This window comes from Sinocyclocheilus grahami, unplaced genomic scaffold, assembly GCF_001515645.1.
Source record: "Sinocyclocheilus grahami isolate Dianchi unplaced genomic scaffold, SAMN03320097.WGS_v1.1 scaffold816.1, whole genome shotgun sequence".
Taxonomy (NCBI): domain Eukaryota; kingdom Metazoa; phylum Chordata; class Actinopteri; order Cypriniformes; family Cyprinidae; genus Sinocyclocheilus; species Sinocyclocheilus grahami.
The window spans coordinates 231,065-258,704 of record NW_015505995.1 but is presented as its reverse complement, the minus strand read 5'-3'; the positions used below and the strand labels follow the sequence as shown (position 1 = coordinate 258,704).

Genomic DNA, 27,640 nt, shown 5'->3' with positions numbered 1-27,640 from the left:
AAAGACAGAGACCGGAGAGCATTTATTTAAAACACACTCACCAACCTCATAATGTCAGTTTAATGGGGTATATATATATATATATATATATATATATATATATATATATATATATATATATATATATATATATATATATATTATTTAACCTTTTTTAATATATTATTTAAAAAAATTCTATTTAAATTAAAGTTTGGAGTTGGTAAGATTTTACAGTAATATACAGTAATATTACAATTTAATTACATTACTCCAGTCTTCAGTGTCACATGATCCTTCAGAAATCATTCTAATATGCTGATTTGCTGCTCAAGAAACATTTCTGATTATTATCATTGTTAAAAATAGTTGTGCTGCTTAATATTTTTGTGGAAACTGATTTTTTTTTTTCTTTTTGAGGATTTTTTGATGAATAAAAAGTTCATAAGAGCAGCATTTATTTGTAAAATAAATATTTTATAACATTATAATTGTCCTTACTGTCACTTTAGGTCAATTTAATGCATTCTTGCAGAATAAAATAATTATTTTTCAAATAAAAAAAAAAATCAAACTCCAAACCTTAAAACGGAAGTGTATATCACATTTTCGTTTTGAAAAATAACTATTTACGTTTTTATTTTTTTAGAATATGTTCTTCTTCATTATATACAAAATGTTTAATTTTCTGTCTTGCTGAAATGCTAAATAAAAAGGTTTCAAATGAATTCAATTAAATTCAAACATTTTTAAGCCTATATTGAACATACATGTTTTTGTCATGCTCGGCTCTAAAATATTTTATCAGCAAGAAACGGTTTCTTGAGTGTAATTGCTATTATTAAAAAAAAGTCTTCATCCAGTAATCAAACCACATATGAAGTATCGAAAAAGTCATGAATATGTATTGGATAAAAATTGTGGGAAATATGTAAATAAGTGTCAGTGTAACAGTCAGCATCAGTGTTCATAAAGGAACTAATTTCACAAATGACAGTCCAAATTTCATTCACATTACACATTGGAATGAATATGAGAAAATGCTGATTTTCCTTATAATATAAAGTTTTCCAAGCCCTAATAATTGTCTCTCTCTCTCTCTCTCTCTCTCTCTCTCTAGAGTCCAGATGGAAAGTACTTAGCCAGTGGTGCTATAGACGGAATCATTAATATCTTTGATATTGCGACTGGGAAACTCCTGCACACGCTGGAAGGTGAAAATCGTCTCCCACATGATTCAAGCTGTCTTCAGTTTCCTCTATTAAAACGCTCTAGACGCTCTGTCCGTTAGTCTGCTAGATGCATTTAGGGTGATTATGGGTTACGTGAATGCGGTGGAAAAAACTGTTTGCGTCTCTGGCCGTCCCTCAAGGGTCGTAAACTTCGGCTCCTGTCACAGAGCGACTCCATTTTTCCTCCTTGTCTTCCTGCATCGCTCACTCATCCCTTTCATTTGCTCCAAGTACAGCTGGAAGTAATGTTGAACATTAGATGCAGTTCCGTTTTTATTGTACTACACTAGTGGTCATAAGTTATAATAATTAAGACATTTTTTTTTTATGTTTTTGGAATAAGTCTCTTATGATCAGTATAATTTATTTATTTTATTTGACATCAAGGTGTATGCCGTGCCTCCAAGCTTTCTTACTTGTTTTGCTAATAAACGTTCTACGTTCCTTATTTATTTGGTTATATATATATATTAAACATTTTATTATACGTTTACTTAGGTATACAAAACTGGAAATAGGCTATTTAAACTTTAAGTTATTTGTTATTTTATATTAGGCATAGCCTGCCCTATAGCATGGTGTATTTGTATTTGTTTTGTTAATAAAAGTTCTATGTTTTATATATAGGCTAAAGTGTGTTTAACATTGTATTTTGTTGTTGCATTCAAGCAACTGACGCCGAATTGCCGCTAATTCGAAAGTAAGCGAAAGTGAAAGTAAAATGCGCACGGCGCTTTTAAGCTATTTAAAAGCGAGGAAAATCGGGACAATTCAAACAAACTAAAAACTAACAATTGCTTTACTCCGAATTGCCGCTATTTGAAAGTAAAATGCGCACGGCGCTTTTACAAGCTATTTAAAAGCGAGGAAAAGAGGGAAAATTCTAACGAACAATTGCTTTACTCCGAATTGCCGCTACTTGAAAGTGAAAGTAAAATGCGCACGGCGCTTTTACAAGCTATTTAAAAGCGAGAAAGAGGGAACGCCCCCGCCCCCACAGTGATACCGGTATTATCCGTGTTGTCACACGTCGATTAAACGGTGGGAAAATTTCCTCACCGTCACAACCCTAATGCTCACCAAGGCTGCATTTATTTGATCAGAAATACAGTAAAAGCAGTAATATTGTGAAATATTATTACTTATATGTGGCAAAAAAAAAATCCAGGATTCTTTGAGGAATAGAGTTTAAAAGAACAGCATTTATTTGAAATATAAATATTTTGTGACATTTTAAATCATTTTAAAGACTGTTAATGATGAAAGTAATGATGCTGAAAATTCAGCTTTGCACCACAGAAATTAATATTTATATAAAATATTTTACAATAGAAAACAATTTTCCATCTTCTATGTACTGTATTTTTGATCAAATAAATGCAGACTTCAATACTGTTTATACCACACTATTTACATACAGACATCTTAAAGGTACAGTCGCAAAACTGTGGGATTAACAAGAAGATATGCTCTTTTTTTTTTTTTTTTTTTTCAGGTCATGCGATGCCTATCAGGTCTCTGACTTTCTCTCCAGACTCTCAGCTGCTGGTAACCGCATCAGATGATGGCTACATCAAGATTTATGACGTGTACGCTGCAAATTTGTGTGCATCTTTCACCTTCCAACACATTTGATTTGAATCTCACGGTCTGGTTGTTTGTGTGTGTCTCACAGGCAGCACGCTAACCTGGCCGGCACTCTCAGCGGTCACGGATCCTGGGTACTGAGCGTGGCCTTTTCACCTGACAACACACACTTCGTGTCCAGGCAAGAGTTGATGCGCTTCAGATGAATAGAAAATGTAAAATGTCGTTTGTGTGTTCTTAACGGTTACTTGTTTCTGTTTTAGTTCGTCTGATAAGAGTGTAAAAGTGTGGGACACAAGCAGCAGGTCATGTGTGAACACATTCTTTGATCATCAGGACCAGGTGAGAGATGTATGACGGTTTCCATAAAAATATAAAGCAGCATAACTGTTTTCAACACTGATAATAATCAGAAATGTTTCTTGAGCAGCAAATCAGCATATTAGAATGATTTCTGAAGGATCATGTGACACTGAAGACTGGAGTCAATTCAGCTTTGCCTAACCCTGATCATAGGAATAAATAACTTTTTAAAATATATTCACATAGAAAAGGGTAAATCGTAATATTTAACATTAATAATGTTTTTACTGTATTGTTGGTTAATAAGCAAATCACGGTTTGTTTTAGTTTCTGAAGTGCATGAATCATGCATGCTCATGTTCAAGTGTGTGTGTGTGTGTAGGTTTGGAGTGTGAAGTACAACCCGACAGGCTCCAAAATCGTCTCTGCAGGTGATGACAGAGCCATCCACATTTACGACTGTCCCATGTGAATCTCCACAAAACTACAGCCCCCTGATGAAGCTCTGTAAGAGTCACACCCTCTCAAGACCACAGCAATCATGCAAATGCTTTTTTTTATTGCTAAATTCAACATCTGTATATGGTATTACAAATAAATGTCTTTTTTTCCCCTAGTTCTTGTTTGTCGTTGTTGCCGTTTATCCTGTTCACACATTCAGTGATCGATGATGTTGCATGACATTTTTAGTTGGATACACATTTTATTATGAGATTTATATTATTTATAGTTTAACTCTTCACATGACTTGAGTGCACACATGGCTTTGCTAATCACTATCCGCCCTCTACAGGACACCAAATGTTACTGCACCAATTCAGAGTCCTTGCTTTGGACTGTTATAGCAGACATGTAAACATGAATTATAATACATAAAGATCCAAAGCAGAACTTGTTTGAATGCTGAACCCTTTGTAGAGCATGTGAGAAAATCTAGAAGAAACAAAAAAATCCCAAATGGTTTCATTCTTGTTTGGTTCATTTAATTCACTCTTAATTGTGACACTAAGATCCAGTTAGAAACAATCTTACAGAAAAAAATTACTATGGCAGTTACATTTCAAATATGAACGCATTTCTAAAACATTTAAACTGTAAAAGCTTTGGCCCCAAAACACTAACCTTCAGAAAAACAAAGACAAGGCCATGATAAAAACACTGACAAACCAAAGAAGATTCAATCAGACTGAAATATTATTCTGCAGAACATGATGCTTTATAACTTTTCTCACAAGGCTTTTCACACCATTGTTTAACCCTGGGTAAAGGCCACTTTTCAAATTAATTGACACTATTTTACAGTCGTTTTTGTACAATCATTTCATAGTAACTACACTTGAAGAGCAGTTTCAGGCCAATGAAATGTTTAAGACCTGAGCTTAATATAGAATTAGTACATTTATATTTACTATAATTTTTTTTTTTTACATTTTCCAGGTATGAATTTCAAAATTAATTGCCTTGTTAATTTTAATATGCACTGATATTTCCAGATTTTTCATGACCATGGAAATGTTAGTTACATGTTTAGTAAATTTTCACCTCATTAAATATTCATGAGCACGATGGAAATGTTAGTTACATGTTTAGTCAATTTTCGCCTCATTAAATATTCATGAGCACAGTGAAATATTTACTGTTCATCATATTTACTTTTACACATTATTCAAGTGTCTGAGGTCAATACTTAAAAATATAAAACCACGACTAAATATGTAATAAATTAGACTATTTAGTGTGTTTCAGAAGACACTCGTCCAAACAATATTAATAACCATGTAAATATGCAAATAAGACAAAACTGACTATTCCGAATAATTTGTTAGGGTTTAACATGACCCAGGGTTTCAAGTGTGAAAAGCCTATACATGTTCTCATTCTTCCTACCATGTAACAGATGTGATGATCTCACTTCCTGTCAGATGACGTGAAGAGCACTGCATGAGATTCACAAGAAAGTGTCAAATTCACCATTTCAAAATGATTTTCACTTCAAAACCGCCGATGAACAAACACATTCCGGGCGAAAAGAACAAACGAGATCTATGACGTCTCGTTACAAAATACTAGTTCGGGCCGGACGAGTTCATGACAACAGGATACAAAATCCACAAAAAAGTCAAAGGAAATATAACTTCACATTTGAGCGCCAATTATTGCCTGGTCCTCATAAAACATGAAAATAATAAAAGGCATCTGTTTAAAAGACTGAGGTATGTGTGTTTTCACCAGTGTCTGCTCTCCACCAGTTCAGGCCGCAGACTGAGTCTCTTTAGTGTCTCGTAACCGATGACGATCATGACTGACGTGGGCGTGGAGGAAATGATGCGTGCAGACAGACCCTTGGTGAGACCCCACATGCCCTCTTCAGCCAGGAGCTGCTTAAACGTCTCCATCACAGACGAGCGACCTTCAACCTGCAAACACACACACAGTGTATTAACTCACAAAGCTTAAATTCATAGTGATAATGACATGGTAAATCATTTTAATGAGCTATTTCAAAACAAGAACCGTTTTGCGCTTTTGAAATATAAGTGTGATGTAGGGCTGGACAATAATTCAATATCAATATGTATCGCGATATAATTTTTTTCAATAACGGTGATATGATTTTTAAACACATTTCCGATATTTCGATATTACCAGTGTTTCCCATACATTGATTTATTTGTGGCGTTTGACTTCGTTGAATAAACACGAGCGCTGCATGCCTGGTATGTTAGCCTATAGTTTGAAGTCTGAGAGTCTGAGATTTATTTGACACGGATTTCACATTTCTTGTTTGTATGAAGGCTAAATACCAATAAAAGGTGAACATTTATTTATTTGCACCATTTTTTTCCTAAAATATTATATAGTTTTATAGGAGTAGGTTTCATAGAGTTGGCAAATTAATTTTTCATAAGTTTGTAGGTACAGACAACTGCTGTGGCCGTTCTTGGCTGTTTTTATGAGGCTTTTTTAATAGTGTTCATATCGATATCGGAATTACATCGTATCGACCGAAATTAAGAAATATATCGTGATATCAATTTTGGCCATATCGTCCAGCCCTAGTGTGATGTATTGTAAATATTGCAAAAATGGCTCATTCAGAATTCATCATGGTTATTATGAGTACATTAACATAGAATGATCAAATACTACTACTAAGCAATGTCATCCTGATGATTAACAATGTGAACAATATCAGTATTACACAGTTGTTATTTACATACAGATGTCTTAAAGATATAGTAGCAAACATAGTTTTATTGTGAGGATCAGAAAACAGCACAGACAAAGCTGGACTTCTATAGCTAGATTATAAATGGATTTAAGATTAATTTAAAAAAAATAGTGCTTGTATGTATAATAATACATAAATACATTCAATTAAATCAGTGTTATTATAATATTGATATTCTATTATAGTTTTTGTTAAAGGTTTACTGAAACCACGCCTTCTTTCTTTGCGTGCACATTTGGGCGGCATTATGCAAATATTTCCACATAGTGAGGTAGTTATGTGGGGGCGTGTTAGAACGAGCCGGTTTAGGGGGGCGTGGCAGAGTCTTAACTTTTATAAAGAATATCTCTTTGGTTTTGAGACTTTAGTCTTTGCAACTTCAGGGATCTTATCTATGCACGATCAGCTTGTAACACTCCAAAGAGAAAGGAAAACTTGAAATCGCATCATATGACCCCTGTAATATTTTGAATTCGATTTTTTTATATATATATTTTCTCTTCTCATTTTATTTTTAGCTCAAGGTTTAGTCATTTTTTCAAGTTGTGTTTTGTCATTTTTGTCTATAACAGTTTTTATTTCATTTTTATTTATTAGTTTTATTTTTTTATATTTAGATTTTGTTATTTTAGTACTTCAAGTTAAACTAAAAGTAAATGATAAATGGTGCCTTGCCTACTAGCCGAAATATGAGTTATGATTTATTTTTATTTCAGCTAACATTTACTTTATTTCAAGTATAGTTTAACTATAATCCTGATTTAAATAGATGTATTTTATGCAGTTTAAAATTATGCAAATAAATAAAAATGAAGAATATTATCTTTAATACACTACTGTTCGGGTTGTTTGGGGTCAGTGAGATTTTGTTGTGAAAAGTTTTTATTTAGGATTGAACGTTTAAAATGTTACAAAATATTTCTGTTTCAAATGAATGCTGTTCTTCAGCAAAAAATCCTAACATAATTACAACAAATCAGCATATTAGAATGATTTCTAAAGTATAATGTGACACTGAAGAAGAAAAAATAAAATTTTGCTTTGCATCACAGGAATAAATGACATTTTACAATATATTTACATAAAAGTTATGTTGAATTGTAATATTTCACAGTATTTTTACAGTGCTTTTGATCAGATAAAAGTATTGGCGAGCATAAGAGACTTTCAAAAATGTTCAAAAATCTTACCGCCCCAAACCTTTAAATGGTACACTTAAATAATAACAATAAATGATATGAATTACAGCAGGTTATGGGTGAGTCTGTACCTGTACTCGGGCTCGGACCACGTCCATGGGGTTGGTGAGGGTGGAGGCTGTAGCTGCAGCCATCGGTCCCGCCACGGCCTGCAGGAGGAGGTGCGGACAATCAGCAGAAGCCAGTCTGGAGAGCTGCTCTGGAAACACACACCCACAGGCTTCATGAGACGCAGTAAGAGCATTTAGGAAATTACATATTTTAGTTCGGCAACCCAAAATATCCTGGAGAACCGAAATCACAGACCAGAACAGTGACGTTTAATTAATTAGCGCTTCTCCACTTATTTGTGCTTTGTTACTTTGAATATGAAACAAAGTCTGAGTTTTCAAATTCTGTCAATTTTATCAGGAAATTCATAGAGGTGGCGCACTTTAATGTGGCGTTAATGTGCCTCAGTTCAGGCAGCACGTGAATCCATCATCTCTTCCTCTTTACTGCTAGTTATAGCAAGAAATCAGCATGAATGAACATCAGAAGGTATGTATATACTGTGTGTCTCATGCAATCGCTCAATCAGTGTTTCAACTGGTGAAAGACGTCAGTAAACAACGTTATATTTACCTCAGAAAAACAATTACATTTTCATAAACTAGCTAGTCAGCTAGATGGAGCATTTTGCTAAATATATGCACTATATTACATATATTGGATATTGCATGTCTTAATTACCGGTAATGCATGTTTGCATAAATCTGTTAAGAAAACAAGTTTTTATGATAGCTATTTCATGCATAGACTTTGTTGTTTTCAATGTTAAACATTAATGAATATTCTAGTCATATTCTTTAAAAATACGTTTGAATAAGTCTGTCATGAAAACAGGTTATGACAGCCTGCGTTTAAATAAGTTTATATTTCAACAATAAATTAAAGAAACAATTGTTTAAATTGCTTAACTTAAACAATGTAAACTTGTTTGTGTTGTTCATTGTAACAAAAATGCAACATTTCATTTAAGAGCTGCATTTTTTGTCTTTTTTTTTTTTTAATGGCTGGTTATTTTTTAACTGAGTTTTGATTTGAGTGTTCATTATTATTTAATTATTATTAAATAAATGTAGTTGATTATTAATTTAACTCTATTTTTGGTTAGGTTTTCAGCTAAATGTTAACTTAAAGGGTTAGTTCACCCAAAAATACAATCGGAGTTATATTTAAAAGCATCCTAGCTCTTCCAAGCTTTATAATGGGAGTGGATGGTAGCCCAAAATTTGAAGTCCAAAGAATTGGGCCAATCCATTATAAAAAGTCCACATGGCTCCAGGGGGTTAATAAAGGCCTTCTGAAGCGACGCGATGCGTTTGTCTATAACTGTCGTACGCGCGTTCACGAGAGAGTGGCGTCCAGCGGATGACGTAGGCGTAGCGTAAACTCCAATGAGAATATGCTAGTCTCGCGAGAAACAAGTTTTGTTTACAGCAAAGGAAAACCAGTGTCCTCTTGGCTTATATTGAAATCCTCCGACATTTTTCGCTACAAATCCTCGTTTTGTACTACTAATTCGTGACCGGTGCTTTGTTTTGCTCTCTCCTCTGTGCTTTCACGTTCGTCACCACGTTTGCCTACGTGCTACGTCATCCGCTGGACGCCACTCTCTCGTGAACGTGCGTACGACAGTTAACGGAAGCTAGAGATTAAAGTTTATAAAGTTGTAAATATGGATATTTTTCCTACACAAACGCATCGCGTCGTTTCAGAAGGCCTTTATTAACACCCCGGAGCCGTGTGGACTTCTTTTATAATGGATTGGTTCAATTTTTTGGACTTCAAATTTTGGGCTACCATCCACTCCCATTATAAAGCTTGGAAGAGCCAGGATGCTTTTTAATATAACTCCGACTGTATTCGTCTGAAAGAAGAATGTCATATACACCTATAACGGCTTGAAGGTGAGTAAATCATGGGGTAATTTTAATTTTTGGGTGAACTATCCCTTTAAATTTTGGTTTCAGTGTTTCTGTGTTTGGGTCAGAAAATCATTTTAGAGCATCACTAAATATTTATTTTCTTTACCTGCATACAAGTGATAAAATGGCCACCAGACGGCGCTGTTGGGTATGTAGGTGAGGAGCGACGCCACATATCCACGATAAAAGCCCCGAAATCCATCCGTGTGAAAAATCTGAACCACAACATCTCTGCTTTGACCAAATGTCACTTTGTGTTTGGACGTGGCCATCACTAACTTGGGCTTGAGTTTGAAGCGTGTGAGCTGACAGCCCTGACCCTGCACCATCAGCTGCTGGGACACCACGTCGATGGGCACCGTGATGCTTTGGGCCACCAGTGAGGCCGCGCCTCCCGCCACCAGAGACTTGACCGTGTTATTGGACGAGTAACAGGACACGTATTTCCGTACCAGCTCGTAGGTAGTGATGTAGGCCTGACCTGAGATAAGCGTCAACGTGTTGACCATGAACCCTCGATAAAGGCCACGCACCCCCTCGGCCTTCAGAATCTTCCAGAAGGCGTCGAAGGTGCCGTTATAGAGCGACTTCCCCTTCTGGACCTGCAGTCTGGTGCGGATCAGGGTGAACGGGTAGACGGTGGCCCGTGTGGTCATGGTCATGAAGACGCCCAGCGAGTAGAACTTCCTCTTGTCCAGATCTTCCCATTCAATGATCTGAATGTTGCGCTTCTGTTCCATCATTGCCGCCGGTGACCTTACACACAAAATCACACGCACACACACTCGCTCCTCTCCTGCACAACCTGAAATGACAAAATCATGACATTTCAAATAAGCTGCATGTTGTGTTGCAGATCTGAAGGTACAGAGTTCAAAGGTCATGTGACTGCTGGGTTATGCCATAATCATATGCTCTGCAGAGATAATTTCTTGACATGTAAACAAAAAAGCAGATATTGAACATCTGAAATCTGTGAAATACGCACATTTTTACATCCCAACAGCTCTTAATCTTAACTTAATTTTATTTATTTATTTTTTGGTAAATGAAGGCTCCATTAAAATGTCTTTAAACTGTTTACCCTGCCTTCATAGTTTATTTGTTCCCAATTTTCCAATGCATTTTATGCATAGATTTTGTTTTATACTTGCCAAAGGGGGTAAACATATTTATCATTAATATAATAAATTAATAACTGTGTATGCATTTTTGTTACAATAAAGAACATGAACAAGTTCACACTGAGCAAACAACAAAATAAGATCACGTTTAAAACTAAAAAAGGTGTTAATAAAAATGATAATAAAACAACATCATTCATAAACATATAATGCAATACAATTAATACAAATAATTACATTTTATTAATGATGTAAATCTAAATGTTTTCTAAAATCTTACAATAATCTCTAATTCTAAAAATGCCATATGTTCCCAAGGATTATATCTGTCAAAATAATAATAATAATAAAGATTTTAATAAATATTTGGTTTTAAATGACATCTCTATTGTTCCAAAGTAAACATTAAAAGTCATATTTATGGCATCATATTTGGAATTAACCAGAATAATAGGGCTTAGCAATTGCATTAGAGTACAACTTAAATATCACCAACCATTAAAAAATGTTTTTAAAATAAAATTCCTAAAAAGAATATAATTATTTGGAGCACTGCATTTTTTTTTTTTTACCATGAACAACACACAAGTCTGAATGTTTCTAAAATCTTGTTTTTTATAATAATTTCTAAATCACTAGAATGCCATACTTTCCACAGAATTATACTTGTCAAAATAAAATTAAAAAAAACAATAATAGATACTTTTTTTATTATTATTATTATCCCTGTTGTTCTAAAGTAAACATTAATAGCATCATATTTAGAATTATCCAGAAAAATAGGGTTGGCATTTAAAAGATAAAGCACAATTTTATTACTAAAAACAATGTAATTATTTTATATTTATCTGTAAATTATTAGAACACCACACATTCCTCAGGATTATACCTGTCAAAATAAAACAAAAGTTTTAAATTAATATTTATTTTAAAATTATATTAAATTTGTGTAAACATTAAAGAGGAAGAAAATATATTAATTTATAGCATCATATTTAGAATTAACCCGATGATAGGGCCTGTTTAAAACAATGTGTTAATAACTGGGATGTTGTCAGTGGCAAAATTGCACTAGATTAGAAATCCAATATAAAAATGAAAACATTTTTATTTCTGAAAATAATCATTTAAGCTTGAAACTAACTTCCTGAATTTTGAGGGACCATACTATACTTGATGCAGCTCTTTTCAATGACAGATCTAAGAGACACCATGTACCACCATTAATGACTCTTCTGTCCTCCATCAGTTCTTTGGCTCTGACACAGAGCTGAATGTTTATCAGAGTTATAGTGACCTTTTCATGGTGAAGCTGCAAAAATGACAGAGGCCTCCTATCTACTGCGCATGCGCATTACACTAGACACCCCCCTGTTGTGTCCCTCCCCTCGCCCATCAGAAGTACATTACACTTCATTTGACCTCTCAGACACACGGTAACTCACCCGGTTAGCTCGCCATATTTGCTGTTTCTCCATCCAGCGGCCTCAAGCGGAGCTGCGCGGTCCTGTCATGAGACAAATCCGCTATTATGCCTCTAAAAACCGCATTTTGTCTGATCTATCCGCGGCCTGCAGCTCCTGATGGAAAGTCATGCCCAACACTTCCGGCGCATGCTGAAACGTCACTGACAGGCTGCTGCCTGTTGATTGGTCATTGACACAGAAGGCGCTGTTTGATGATTGGGCGGTGGTGTGCAGTGATGTGTGCCAGTGTTATTTCTATTTTACAGTTTTTCTGAATTGCTAAAACACTAAACCCTCTGAACCAGATTCTCACAAGCTTAAACAAACTTGTCGAATAAAGCACTCTTTCTGCTCAAGCTTAAACACGTTCAGGCAGTTAGGCTCTATTTGCAAACCTCATGCACTCTTTTTGCAAAACTCTAAACACATTCTCATTCACTCAAGCACTTATCACACTGATGCATTTGTGCTGCAAAATGCTAAACACAAGCGGCAAAAGTTAAACACAACTAAAGCCCAGTTGTCATCGTTTACACAAAATTAACGATTCAGAATAGTTCACACTTGTTTCTAATGATGTGATCAAACCAACTGTACAAAATATGAGCCAGTTCAGAGTGCACGAGTGGCACGGGTGACTGAACGATGATACGAACAATAGATGGACACAATCTGAGAAGGAGAGGAGGAAGAGTACATGTAAGAATTGGAGGATGAGGAGAGAAAGAGTAAGGTTTAGAGCAGAGGTGCCCAAACTCGGTCCTGGAGGGCCGGTGTCCTGCAGAGTTTAGCTCCAACCCCAATTAAACACACCTGAGGCAGCTAATCAAGCTCTTATAGGCATACTAGAAGCTTACCAGCAGGTGTGTTGAGGCAAGTTGGAGCAAAACTCTGCAGGACACCGGCCCTCGAGGACTGAGTTTGGACACCCCTGGTTTAGAGAGTGTTATTAAGGCTGGATCTGTCAGACCAGAGGGGTTTTTCTCTTTGACTAGCAAAAAAGACTACATTACTTGTGATGTGGACAAAGTCCTCAGGCCGGACTCAAGCACAAAGACATGATGCTGAGACCGAATGAATCTCTGATTTTACAATCGCACAACTTGAGTGTACTGTAACATGCTATTCATTTATAGTTGTATTTGACTTTTTGGCCTTTGCAGTTGAACTGCAGTATTTTTGCAGTATCCAAGTGCTGAATATATACAAACATTCAGTATTCAATATTCAGCTTCTTGCAGTACATACAGTAGGCCTATACAATATATTCACCTTACTCAGTTGCAATTACTATACTTTTCTTTTTTACAGAATTGCTCAATTGTTTACTCAATACAATATACTTTTTTTCTGTAATGTTCTGGAAGCTGTGTTTACTCTGTAGTGTCTAATGAATGCTCTGTAGTGTTATTTTATTGACTGATGAGTGTGTGTGATCTGAGAGCACTGTTTGATTTTGAGTGCAAGTGAAATGGTTTTGCAGTGATGGTTTGATTTTGATGGAAGAGTCAGAGGTTTCGTGAATTTAGTTTGAGTATTGGATTGGATTTGTGTTTAAGGTTTTGAGAAAAGGAGTGATGGTTTCAAGAAATGTGTTTTAGCAATTCAGAACAACTGTAATATTAATGTAATAATATTAGTGTTATAGATTAGATAGATAGATGGATGCCTTTAGACATTTACAGTTGTAAATATTGTCGATATTAAATATTTAACGTTACTAATATACACAGGATCATTAAAAAGAATAGATGCTCTCTATATCCGCTTTTATTTCCATCAAATTAAGATGTGTGTTGATAAAACAAAGTGATAAAGGGAAGAGTAGAATATACTGTTTGTTGATTGGACAAAGCTGTGCGCAGTGCTGTACTCTGATTGGACAGTTCTCCGGGAGGTTCTGTGTGCTGATTGGCTCGCTGTCGTGGCTCGAGCGAGTGGAGTCGTGTTCATTTTAGGACTAGGAGTCATCATGGCGCTCGGTTCACCTCAGCACGGTAAAGGCTGTTTTTACTGACAAAAACAACAATATTCATGTCATTTGCGCTCTGACAGATATATATATAACCTGTTATACAATTGTGTGTTAAAACGGCTCTTAAATATTCACTTTTAGAAGGATGAAACAGGCGGCTTTGTCGTTAGCAGTGCGGCTAGCGGCGAGCGAGCGACTGACATCCAGATCGATCACAAACTGATGTGTATCAAAGCCTAGTGAGCTTGACAGCAGCTGTGTTATGCGTGTAGGGTGCCTAAAATATTGTCTAGGCAGGCAGCTCATTTAGCATTGAGACACAGCCTGTTATGTATTATTCTCGATTATTATGTATTGTTTGCAATAACACATGTGCACCATGGTACTACCATGTTTTCTGGACAGGTACCACGATTTACATAGTACAGCAAGTGTTCTTACCTTGCTGTACTATGTAAATACCGTAGTATGGGTATATGGTAATCATTTAGTACTTTTATGTGTATACATTTGATTTGTAGTATTACTATAGTTTTCAGTCACTATGCTATAGTACTTCGTTAAGGGCAAAGCACAGCCTTTCTCTGTAGTTATTAAATATTTCTTAATAGTTATACAACTGCTTGTAACAAAACCTCTTTATCTTAATATGAGGTTGTCTTAAATGCTGTAAAACTTTCATAAATGGGACAAATAGTGTCTTAAAATGTCCCCAAAACGGTAAAAACCTACATTGTGGGAAACATTGGGAGGGAATTATCCTCAAAAATGTACTAAAAATAGTCTTAAGGTCTGCAATGCCAAAAGGTTTCTTTTAGAAGTTAAAGGTGTATAATTATAATTAACTGTGCATATTAGTTTTCATGTCAGTGGACTGATCCTTCTGTAATCTGGTTGTCTGTTAGTGACAGTGTTACTAACTTTCCCACCCAGTGTCTTTATCTTCCATGTCATAAATATAGATCATGGGTTTTGTGTGTTTGGATGTGGCAATGCAGTTTCTGTTTAATCTGATCTCATTTAAGGCATGCAGCAGACGCAGGCTGTGACTGAGTGGTACTAAAAATAGTCTTAAGGTCTGCAATGCCAAAAGGTTTCTTTTAGAAGTTAAAGGTGTATAATTATAATTAACTGTGCATATTAGTTTTCATGTCAGTGGACTGATCCTTCTGTAATCTGGTTGTCTGTTAGTGACAGTGTTACTTACTTTCCCACCCAGTGTCTTTATCTTCCATGTCATAAATATAGATCATGGGTTTTGTGTGTTTGGATGTGGCAATGCAGGTTTGTGTTCCTTTGCTGCAGTTTCTGTTTAATCTGATCTCATTTAAGGCATGCAGCAGACGCAGGCTGTGACTGAGTAATAAGCGTGTCTGTGCGTGTTCATCCTCCACACATGCAGTCACACAGGGTCACAATATACTGTGCTACACTGCTGTGCATCAGCACTAGTGTGTTTATATCATGCCCACGGATGAGGATTTGGTTTTGTTGATCTCTCTTTGATTAGTGAACTGTCACACTTTTGCTCAATTTAATGTGTCCTTACTGATTAAAAGTGTTAATTTATTTTAATCAAAATAAGAGAGAGAGAGAGAGAGGTTGATAGCAGTACAGTTATGGATCTGTTTTTCAATACACAGTTGACTGTAAATAATGTCTACTCCAAAAACACAGTAAATGTTGTTTTTTGACACACGATTAGGGTGGTAAAAATAGTAACAGTGATCACAAAACTCTGAATTGGTATAATATAAGATAATTAACTGTGCATATTAGTTTTCATGTCAGTGGACTGATCCTTCTGTAATCTGGTTGTCTGTTAGTGACAGTGTTACTTACTTTCCCACCCAGTGTCTTTATCTTCCATGTCATAAATATAGATCATGGGTTTTGTGTGTTTGGATGTGGCAATGCAGGTTTGTGTTCCTTTGCTGCAGTTTCTGTTTAATCTGATCTCATTTAAGGCATGCAGCAGACGCAGGCTGTGACTGAGTGATAAGCGTGTCTGTGCGTGTTCATCCTCCACACATGCAGTCACACAGGGTCACAATATACTGTGCTACACTGCTGTGCATCAGCACTAGTGTGTTTATATCATGCCCACGGATGAGGATTTGGTTTTGTTGATCTCTCTTTGATTAGTGAACTGTCACACTTTTGCTCAATTTAATGTGTCCTTACTGATTAAAAGTGTTAATTTATTTTAATCAAAATAAGAGAGAGAGAGAGAGGTTGATAGCAGTACAGTTATGGATCTGTTTTTCAATACACAGTTGACTGTAAATAATGTCTACTCCAAAAACACAGTAAATGTTGTTTTTTGACACACGATTAGGGTAAAAATAGTAACAGTGATCACAAAACTCTGAATTGGTATAATATAAGTACTTCCGTGTCTTTTAACAATAGACTGCTTGGTAACGCACAACAAAGAACAAAATGCCTGTTTTTTCTTCTTCTAGTTTTGAAAAGAAAATAGACAGGTTCTTAAGTAACAGAAGCTGCCTTCTCTGCCTTGTTCCATGAGAGAAAACATGAAAATGGTTTATTATTGTTCTCCGTAACCAAGAGGGCTACTGCTTCTAGGCACAGCTAGGAAATGCAAATACTTAATTTGTGTTTGAATTTTGATCATAATATGCTTCTATAAATGTCAGCGTTCGGCTTTGAACCTGAATCGTGTCACTTTCATTTATCTCTTTCTCTTGTTGCTGAATTTTTGTTGCATCCCTAAATTGAATGTTGTTCACATGTCATTTAATGCTTGCGTTTCTGCCCTGAACGGTTGTGAATTGGGCTTGTGAGCTCTCAGTACTCACTGCCAACACGAGTCCCACAGCTGCACACTTGTGCCTTCTAAGTGGGACTTTAGGAGGGAAGAGGTGAAGGCCAGTAAACAGAGGCGGTTTAACAAGCGATGCACTCTCTTTGAGATGCCTTGTAGATGTTGGTCTGCTGTAATCTGGGCCAGTTTTGATTCTGTTTGGTCATTGCAGATGCACATTACACAGTCAAAGCCAAATCCAGATCAGATTAATGAGTTTTAAACACACAAGCCATTATTTTCCTGTCACTGTTATGTAAATGACATTCATTTATCAGCTCAGTCTCAAAGTCCTCAATAAGGTCTTTTATTCTGTACAGAACATCCATTCGGCCATTTGATCGACACTCTCCAGAGTGAACAGTATGAAGAGCGGCGATATTTCAACCCACAGAAGCTGAGTGATGTCAGATACGGTGAGTTACTCAATGCTTTAATGGAATTAGATCATGCACAGATGCAAGTGGCATCATTGCTAACATCACTTGTTATAAAAAACTTGCAAAGTCTTGCAAAAATACTAACAGGCTCTTTCTCTTGTAGAGAAACTGCCGTTCTGTATGCGGGTTCTCCTGGAGTCCACCATCCGGAAGTGTGACGGGTTCTACATAAAGACAGACGATGTCTCCAGTATTCTGGCCTGGCAGAAGCAGCAGAACCAGGCCGAGGTTGCGTTCTCACCAGCCAGGGTTCTGCTACAGGATTTTACGTGCGTAATCGACTAGGGCTGCAAAATTTGAAAAAAACAAATGGATTTTTTCCCCCCTGAAAGCAGTTTTATTTAGATTAACAGCCCTATCTTCATTTGCATGCTAACTGGGCCTGTTCATAAGGTTGGGTATCTCCTGATAGCTCCATTGTATTCACAGGGGAATTCCTGCTATGGTGGATCTGGCAGCCATGAGAGATGCTTTAGCTAAACAGGGGGTCGATCCGAACCTGGTGAACCCCAGATGCCCCACAGACCTCATTGTAGATCATTCTCTGCAGATTGACTACAGCAAATGGTGAGAGTGAACGCAAAGGCTTAAGGACAGATTAAGGCAGTATTTATGTTTTAAAACCCAATAATTACAGTACTAACATAAACAATGATTACGGCCAGAATTCCTAACGTACACAGTAATTAGGGTGATAATGTATTGTGCTACTGTTTTTGTGAAAACAATCTCTTTTTATGAGCTTAACCAGGCACGATGCAACATGTTGTCACCATCAAGCAACAAAACTGCTAACAAGCATTTGCCTGATTTCTCAGTGCCATCCAGGGTCCTCCAAGCCCCATGGATGAGAGTCATGGTGCCACCGTCAGATCTCCTGCCTGCCAACCATCTCCACGAGGGAGCAGCAGCAGCAGCGGCAGTCACTGTGCAGGTCAACGACCGGGTCATCGGGGCGGCTGCAGTAAAGCTTCCTGTTCCGACGCCCCCAGTGGCAGAAGCGCAGCTGTACAGATAGAGAATACACCCCTCCTGTGCCCCTTCCACCTGCAGCCCGTGTCAGAGTACGTCTACACCTCTCACACACACACACACACACACTAACACATGCTCTCACATTAATCTGTCTGCATTCTCTGATGCCCTGATGTCTGTCTGACACACACAGGCCTGAAACGATGATCAGAAACCAAGAGATGGAGCTAATCAGAAACAAAGAGAGGCTGCAGTTCTTTAAGGTGAGTTTTCAGAACTTTCTATGATTTCTATTTTAGGGATGGAACGATTACCGGTTTCACGATAAATCACGATAAAATGCACTGACGGTTAGTATTACCGTTTAAAATTTAATTATCATCAAAACCGTGTTTTATTATCGCGCTTTTGAAAACTCGCGGTAAATCCTGTCCAGCCAGCATCAGTCTGACGCAGAAGCAGCATGCAGTGTTGTTGTTGTTTTTTGCACGAGACGAAGTGGCGGAAGGCAGTTGACAGCGCTCGGGAGATTTTTCAGCCATCTAAGAGGACCAAATCAGTGGTCTGGTCGTATTTTGGCTTTTACAAGAGTCCTGAAGGCAATTTAATTGAGGACGGTCACCCTGTCTGCTGATCTTGCAAGAAGAAAGTCTTTGCAAAAGGGGGAAACGCATCAAATTTTCTCAGTCATCTTCGTGACCACCACCCAGTTATATAGCGAATGCAAGGTAACTTTTACCTCAGTGCCAAAACTAACTGGGCAAATAATTGGACAAAAAATATTGATTAGCGATTAAATATTTCGTTATCTCACTTGTTTAACGCAAAGGTTCCGCGAAGAAAAGTTCTCAGCAAGTGGCTTTGAGCCAAGACGAACGAACTTTCAAACTATAAGGTTGACATTTAAGGGATAATGTATTGTATATTCATAGTTAACTTATTACATGGATTTTTTTTTTGTTTACCTAAAATAATATATAAATACGGGGATATGAAATATTAATTTGAGATTAATGTTTTGAAATCTTACCTATTTATAAATCCATTATGAACAGTGTACAAAACAATCATCAGGACAATATGATCACTACAGCAAAATTATAGTAGTATTAATACTAAATTCCTCTGATTTCATTTTCAATACAATCAAAAAATGAGACGCAAGCTGCATTTGAATGAAACGAGAGAGCGCGTCTGCGCCTCTGCGGTGATACAAGAGACATGCGGCGAATTCCAAACAGAAGTGAGCATCCCTATGCCCTACTCCCTTCGAAGGGCAGAGCCCTTGAAGTGTGTTCTTTGAAGGGTGCAGGGTTGACGAAAAATATGTTGTCTTACATTAAAATAGACTAATTTAATTAGCCTGTTCTTTTTATGTTTGTATGTGAACTCGAAATCAACCCCAACTTTGCTTTAAAAAGCATCACAACATCTCCTAACCGAAGATCACGTGATCTTCAAGTGATTTATTAGTATTATTATTATTATTATTATTAGGGCTTCATGTTAATGTTCATTTAATGTTTATGCAAAAAAAAGTGCATATAGCTGCTAATTGTATTAGTTGTTTGTTGATTTTCAAATATAAAACTTATTGAAATGTTTTCAGTGTGTGTATCAGTTCTTTTTGTATGTTTTCATCTAATTTGAACAAAACCGTGATAATATTGATAACCGTGAAAACTTTGGTCACTATAATCGTGATATGAAATTTTCATACCGTTACATCCCTATTCTATTTACATGAAAACAACATAAACGCCATTCACATCACATTGAAGTTATGAAACAAACTTTTAAACAGTACTTAAGTCTTGTTTTTCACAATTCTCTCCTCCAGTGGTGTTCAAAAGCCTTTAAAAACATCAATGTGGTTCCACCAGACATCAACACAGTGCATCAGTTGAATCTAGAGTACCTGTGTCAGGTGGTACAGGAAGGGGAGGGGTTTATTTATCCCGACAGTGTGGTGGGAACGGACTCCCACACCACCATGATCAACGGCCTCGGGATCCTAGGCTGGGGTGAGCATGATGTCAGTTATTGTGTTATGTTTGGGCAATCTTCTGTCTTGTTTATCTCACAATGTCTCTCTCATGCTCTCTCTCAGGAGTTGGAGGTATTGAATCAGAGGCGGTCATGTTAGGTCAGCCAGTGTCTTTGACTCTGCCACAGGTCGTCGGCTGTAAACTCGTGGGGACCATCAATCCTCTTGCCACGTCCATTGATATCGTACTTGGCATTACTAAGGTACAGTCCTTGTTTTCTAAATGTATGACATCATCAGTCAATTTGCGAATCTTAATGACGTTTCATGCACTGATCTGATCTTTGTGTTTCAGCATCTGCGTCAGGCAGGAATCGGCGGGAAGTTTGTGGAGTTTTTTGGGCCTGGTGTACAACAGCTCTCGGCTCCCGATCGGACCACCATTGCTAACATGTGCCCCGAGTACAACGCCACCGTGAGCTTCTTTCCTGTGGATGACATCACCCTTCAGCACTTTAAACACACCAGTACGGACCATACTGTGTACTTTAGATTATGAAGTTTCAAGTGTTTGTAAGGATGTAACTTGATGCAAAAAAAATGTTCTTATCAGTTTGCAGTGAGGAGAAGCTTGTGGTTTTAGAAGACTATCTGAAGGCTATCAAACTCTTCAGAAGCTACGGCGACCAATCAGAAGAGCCACAGTATTCAGAGGTTGGTTAATTTAGATTTAATGAGCATTTTGAGAAGTAAACAGGTTGTTTTTGCTACTGTACCTTTTATGTGTCTTTATACACAACCGTTTAAGAGTTTGGAGAGTTTTGAAAAGTCTCTTATGCTCATCAAGTTTGCATTTATTTTATTAAAAATAAGGGGAATAAAAGTACAAATATTATTACAATTTAAGATAACTGTTTTCAATGTCAACTGTGATGCAAAGTTGAATTTTCAGCATCATTACTCCAGTCTTCATGATCCTTCAGAAATCATTCTAAAATGCTGATTTGCTGCTCAAGAAACAATTCTTATTATTATCAATGTTGAAAACAGTTGAGCAGTTAAAATTTGCGTGGAAACAGTAATCATTTTTTTTCAAGATTCTTTGATAAGAAAAGTTCGAAAAAGAGATTGGATATGTACCTTTATTACTCTTCAAACTTTTGAATGTAGTGTAAATCACTGACTAACCTTCACATTTGAAATGAGTAACCAGAAAATCAAAAAAAAAAAAAAAAAAGAAAGGATTTGCTCCCAAGTCATGTGGTGCGGTTGGTGTCATAGGTCATCGAGATGAACCTGAGCTCAATTGTGCCTCATGTCAGTGGACCCAAACGGCCGCAGGACAGAGTTGCTGTGACTTGCATGAAGGAAGACTTTATCAACTGCCTGAATGAGAAGGTGAAAGTTAAATTGAAGAAAATATTCCTACCAACTTGGTAGCAAAGTACCTTTGACATAACTTAATACCTGTATATGTTTTTTGTGCTTTGTATGAATGTGAAGGTGGGTTTTAAGGGCTTCCACATATCCAAAGAGAAGCAGGCAACTCAGGTCCCGTTCCTGCATGAGGGGGCCGAGTACAACCTGGCGCACGGATCTGTCGTCATCGCTGCTGTCATCAGCTGCACCAATAACTGCAACCCGTCCGTCATGCTGGCCGCAGGTCAGATGTCATCTCGCCTCTAGATCTGATATGGGCTGTTTGCACAGTGCATCTCACATGTATGTCTGTGATTTGTTCAGGTCTACTTGCGAAGAAAGCCGTCGAGGCTGGTCTGATGGTAAAACCGTATATCAGGACCAGTCTGGTACCTGGAGGTGGAACTGTCACACATTATCTGAACACCAGTGGAGTCCTGCCCTACCTCAGGAAACTTGGGTACACACTCCATACACACCATATGTACACATACTCACTCACACATAGCAAGGTTATTGTTAACATAAGCTATCATTAAAATGAAAACTCTACTAAAGTGATATAACATTATAATATGTATATAATAAGTTGTATATAATGGGAAAATTTATATTTTGAACATCACTAGTATTCATTGTTGTAATTTTAAATATATATTGTATTTAGAAATATTTAATACATTTTATTAATGAGCTTTTTATAGTTTTTTTTTTATTTGTGCTTTTGTGTTCTACTTCTATAATAAATATAAATCATATTATTTTATTTCTGTTATTGAAATGTAACAATAACTGTTCCTATTAATATAAGATTTTTTTTAATTATTTGTGTAACTATTTTAACCTTTTTTATTTATTATTTAAAACACACAAATTAAATATGTATAAATACTATAATTTAAAAATAAAAAACGGTAAGTATTAAAGTATTACAATAAGTATAAAAACAATACGTTTTAGTGAAATGTTCAAAATGCCATATATGTACACCCTCATAGGTTATCATTAATGAAAGCTATCACTAAATAAAGAAATATAAAATGTGCAATAAATATTTAATAATGTAATATATTTAGATAATAAATATTTTATATTTCTTTCTCCTAAAAATAAAAAAAGAAGAAAACAAAATGCATTTAACAATAAAAAAAAAATCATTTTAAAATAATAGATTATTTACAAAAAATAATGGCATTTTCAAAATTATATTAGTTTTGTTATTCACAGTTGACTATATAAGCATGCCTTTTGATGATGTGTTTTCAGGTTCGAGGTGGTGGGTTATGGATGCGCCACTTGTGTGGGCAATACAGCACCTTTACCAGAGAGTGTGGTGGACGCCATTAAACAGGTGAGACGGTTTAATCTCCCATGTCTGTCTCACTCACTCTCTCTCTGATCTGCTATGTATTAATCTGTCTGCTTGTGTGCAGGGTGATTTGGTGGCGTGTGGCGTGCTGTCTGGAAACAGGCATTTAGAGGGACGCCTGTGTGACTGCGTTCGGGCGAATTATTTGGCTTCACCTCCATTGGTGGTGGCGTATGCGATCGCAGGTACAGTCAGCATCGACCTGGAGACAGAACCGCTGGGGGTAAACTCAGAGGGGAAGGATGTGTATCTGCGGGATATCTGGCCATCCAAAGAAGAGGTGAACCACACAGAAGAGAACATCGTCATCGCCTCCATGTTCAAAGAGCTGAGGAGCCGAATGGAGGTGCGAGGATTATCATAGCACATTTTCCCCACAAAATATAACAGTATGATTCATTTGAATTGATTGATTCACTGCATTAGTTGACTCATTAGAATTGTCTGTTAATACTGGCTGATTTGTCTGCAGAAAGGAAGTACGTTCTGGAACAGTTTAGAGTCTGCCGAATCTGCCCTCTTCCCATGGGATCCCAAATCCACTTACATTCGATGTCCGTCCTTCTTCAGCAAACTGGTGAGTGTCATTCAATATTATTTATAAATTATAGTAATTTTTTTAATGTTTTAAATTAACTTCTATTTTTATATTTTCAGTTTTCATTATAATTTTTGTACTTTTTAATGCAATTTTGTAAATGTTATTAGTTTTAATTAATGTTTTTAATATTTCTATTTAGCTTAATTTTTATTAAAGTTTAAGGTTTAGTCATTTTAATAACTTTTGTAATTTTTTGTTTGTTGTAATTTTTATGCATTTTTTCAATTTTAGTTTCTGTCATTTTAGTATTCTGTAATTCAGCTTTATTTCAATTAATGAAAGTGATTTGTAATAGTTTTAGTTTACAGTAACTACACTAGTGTTATTCAGATGCATCACGTTCACAGTATTTTGACACTAACATATGGCCCGTTTCTCTTCGTCTCAGTCTAAAGAGGTGTGCACTCCTCAGTCCATTGAGGGTGCATACCCGCTTCTCTTTCTGGGTGATAAAGTAACAACCGATCACATTTCTCCAGCGGGAAGCATCGCAAGAGTCAGCGCTGCTGCCAAATACCTGCAGAGCAAACGGTGAGATGATCTGTGTAGGGGTTTTTGCACTGTTTCTTCTCAGTATGTTAATATAGTGGTCCTTAAAGTCATTTATTATAATTTACATGATGTTTTTGCAGTAAAAATGCTTTTTCATTAATATGTTTAGGATAAAGATGATTAGAAACTAAGTTCAGTACCTATATACATGTGACTCAGTTTGACCCCTCGTGAGTTCAATTCCTACGGCGCACGGAGAGGAAACGATGCGGTAATGACTCGAGGAACATTTGCCAGCATAAAGCTTCAAAACCGCCTCATCGGGAAGACCGGACCCAAAACACTGCACATTCCATCAGGACAGACGGTTAGTGACCAGACTAAACCAGTTTGAACACGATTCCTTCAGACTCTGAGCTCATGGTTCGATATATGTTTTCCCATCACAGCTGGATGTGTTTGAAGCTGCTGAACGCTATCAGAGAGATGGAGTTCCTCTCATCATCCTGGCAGGAAAAGAGTACGGCTCTGGCAGCTCACGTGACTGGGCCGCCAAAGGACCTTATTTATTGGTACTGGTCCCATAATCCTTTTCCTGAGGAACCACTTTTGTGCTACACAATTTCCTGTGATTAATTCAAAGGAAACACTTAACATACAGACTGTCTTAACTGTGTTATATAGGGGGTCCGTGCGGTGATAGCGGAGAGCTTTGAGAAGATTCATTGGAATCATTTGGTAGGGATGGGAATCGCTCCGCTGCAGTTCCTCCCAGGACAGAATGCCGACTCACTGGAGCTGTGTGGAAAAGAGCGATTCACCATCAACATCCCACAGGAGCTCATACCTAGACAACAGCTCATAGTACAGGTAGTGCGACTCACAACGGATAACACATCAACTCACTTCAGCATTTCTTTTGAGAGGTGCTCGCAAGTGGCGCACAGAAACAGCGCAACCAGTGTAGTCTGATTGACAAACAAATGACTCTTATGAACTGGTTCTTTTTTAATGAATCATAAATGGATATCACAGCCACTGTAGTCTGATTCACAAAAAAATTGCTCTGATGAACTTTTTTTAGTGAACTAAAGCACAGCACAATCAGTGTAGTCTGTTTTACAAACAAATCATTCTAATGAACCGGTTCTTTGTAGTGAATCAAAAACATTCAGAATAGCCAGTGTAGTCCAGTTCACAAACAGGTGACTCTTATGAAACTTTTTTTTTTTTTATGAATCAAAAACATACAATGCAGCAAATGTAGTCTGATACACAGTCAAATGACACTTACAAACCAGTTATTTTTAGTGAATTAAAAAAACAGCACAATCAGTGTACTCTGATTTACAAAGGTGTAGTCCAGTTCACAAACAGGTGACTCTTATGAAACTTTTTTTTTTTTATGAATCAAAAACATACAATGCAGCAAATGTAGTCTGATACACAGTCAAATGACACTTACAAACCAGTTATTTTTAGTGAATTAAAAAAACAGCACAATCAGTGTACTCTGATTTACAAACACATGACTCTTTTCAACTGATTATTTGTAGTAAATCAAAAACACAGCACAACCAGTGTAGTCTGATTTAAAAAAAAAAAAAAACATTTTTTGATAGTTTTTTTTGTAGTGAATCAAAACATACAGCACAATTAGGGTTGTCCAAATCATGACTCATGAACCAGTTCTTTGTAGTTAATCAAAACCAAATGGCACAGTCAGTGTAGTCCAAATCACAAACAAATGATGCTAATGAACCAGTTCTTTGTTGTGAATCAGGAACAAACAGCAAAGGTTTAGGTTGATTCACAAACAAAATACTCTTTTGAACTGGTCGTTTAAACGAATCATTCAACAAGACTCAATAACTAATCTGTTAGATAAATAGTAATGGAACTACATATTTTGTGACCTGCCATTATTAAAATTAATATATAGATGTTCGAAATTTCCCTTATAATTTATAGCAATAGCGAAGAAAGAATTTCTTTTTGCAAGAATATCTTTTCTGCTATTACATTATTAAATTGTTACCAAAATAGAGTCCTACTCTTAATTAAACTGCAGTTTGCTTTTACAAGCATATTTTTGTCCATGCAACATCTAATGTTCATGTCTGCCTTTGTTTCCAGATGAGCACAGGGAAGAGTTTCAGTGTCATGGCTCTTTTCGAGAACGACATGGATGTGGCGTTTTTCAGACACGGAGGCATCCTGAAGTATGTAGCTCGTTCTCTGCTGCCGTAGCACATCAGACTCGTAGCCGCGGAGATGCCCATGGACCTCTGATCAGAACAGCGCCCCCCCCCCCAGAGGCCTTACGAACTCTGAAGGCTGTGCCTCTTGTTGTCCCGGAGGATGTCATTATTTTGCACTTACAACAAATGTCCAACATTTCTCTCCAAATCATTCTCTCCAAACCTAGACGCGACTCGGCGTGTATTTTCACGGTCTGGTTGTGGAGCATGAACTTCGGTAGGTTTGATTTGGGCGTTTCGTATTGCAGTGCCTGCAAAAACTGTTCTTCTGAACGGAGCTTTTCAGTCCATGTGAAAGTATTCGGTGCTGGACGTGAAGACTGCACGACGACCTCACAGCCAATGGAGGCTTTGCTCTTCTTTCATGGTGCTGATTTTGACACGGCCAATTTGATGGAGCGAAAGTTTCCACACATTCAAAGCTTTCCAGCACACTGTTGTTTCTTCATTTTACCAGCTCTTGTTTCTGTATGCACGTCCACATATTGCCGTCACGACAAAAAAGCACCCTTCTATTTGATCCGATCCAGTAGAATATTGATCTATTTATTATGATCGTCCATTTAGTGTCTTCTGTCACTGGGAATAAGAGTAAGTTAAACCATAAACATAATATATTAATCTGAGCTCACATTAGAGAGTGAACGATGGCTGGTTTTGGTACTATCGGTGCTCTTTGCCTTGTTGCGATGTTTGGCTTCAGTTTTTGTTCCCCGTATGTGAAGATGGTATGCAACTCCTCAGCACAGGGGTGAACGATGCAGTAGAAATGAAAAATCATCATTCTTTTCTTGGATTATGCTGTTATTGTAAATAATTTTTAATAAATAATGAGATCAGCATGCTGAGTTAGTCTTTTCTGTATTTATAATAACATAGGCTGTCATACAGCACAATCAGTGTAGTCCAAATAACAAATGACTCTTGTGAACCTGTTATTTTTAAGTTAATCAAAAACATACAGCACAATCAGTGTATTCCGAATCACAATCAAATGACTCCTCTTTGAACCAGTTCTTTAGTGAATCAAAAGTATGACGGAACTTTTTATTACATTCGATACTCAATTGTAAAATTTCATTTAATTAACTGAAATTATTTGAAATATTTTAATATGCATTTTAGAATTGATTTTTGGTTTAAAATATGCTCTGAAATATTCATAGTTTGTACATTTATGATCAAATGTATGGTAATGTAGC

General features: G+C 36.7%; 3 protein-coding genes across 3 annotated transcripts in view; 2 read left to right on the top strand and 1 right to left on the bottom strand.

Annotated features, from left to right (window-relative positions):
- Window positions 1–3,708, top strand: part of LOC107562287 (WD repeat-containing protein 61-like) — a 5,387-nt gene extending 1,679 nt beyond the window's left edge. The window contains 5 exon segments of the mRNA XM_016246910.1: window positions 1,100–1,193; window positions 2,707–2,800; window positions 2,887–2,979; window positions 3,062–3,140; window positions 3,484–3,708. Coding sequence (XP_016102396.1) covers window positions 1,100–1,193; window positions 2,707–2,800; window positions 2,887–2,979; window positions 3,062–3,140; window positions 3,484–3,573 — 450 coding nt within the window. The 3' untranslated portion in view covers window positions 3,574–3,708.
- A 131-nt stretch (window positions 3,709–3,839) lies between these two features.
- Window positions 3,840–12,301, bottom strand: slc25a44a (solute carrier family 25 member 44a). The gene is made up of 4 exons (XM_016246909.1): window positions 12,072–12,301; window positions 9,609–10,307; window positions 7,604–7,731; window positions 3,840–5,518 (listed from the first exon to the last, which is right to left on the bottom strand). Exons 2-4 carry the CDS (start codon window positions 10,243–10,245, stop codon window positions 5,327–5,329), a joined length of 957 nt encoding a protein of 318 aa, XP_016102395.1. The 5' UTR covers window positions 10,246–10,307; window positions 12,072–12,301; the 3' UTR covers window positions 3,840–5,326.
- Window positions 12,302–14,008: 1,707 nt separating this feature from the next.
- Window positions 14,009–27,280, top strand: LOC107562279 (iron-responsive element-binding protein 2-like). The gene is made up of 21 exons (XM_016246901.1): window positions 14,009–14,089; window positions 17,215–17,310; window positions 17,438–17,603; window positions 17,764–17,901; window positions 18,153–18,398; window positions 18,503–18,572; window positions 20,150–20,333; window positions 20,420–20,559; window positions 20,652–20,823; window positions 20,910–21,010; window positions 21,578–21,694; window positions 21,800–21,959; window positions 22,040–22,175; window positions 22,982–23,066; window positions 23,149–23,430; window positions 23,557–23,661; window positions 24,074–24,216; window positions 24,397–24,544; window positions 24,627–24,749; window positions 24,862–25,047; window positions 26,314–27,280. Exons 1-21 carry the CDS (start codon window positions 14,065–14,067, stop codon window positions 26,425–26,427), a joined length of 2,937 nt encoding a protein of 978 aa, XP_016102387.1. The 5' UTR covers window positions 14,009–14,064; the 3' UTR covers window positions 26,428–27,280.
- The last annotated feature ends 360 nt before the right edge of the window (window positions 27,281–27,640 follow it).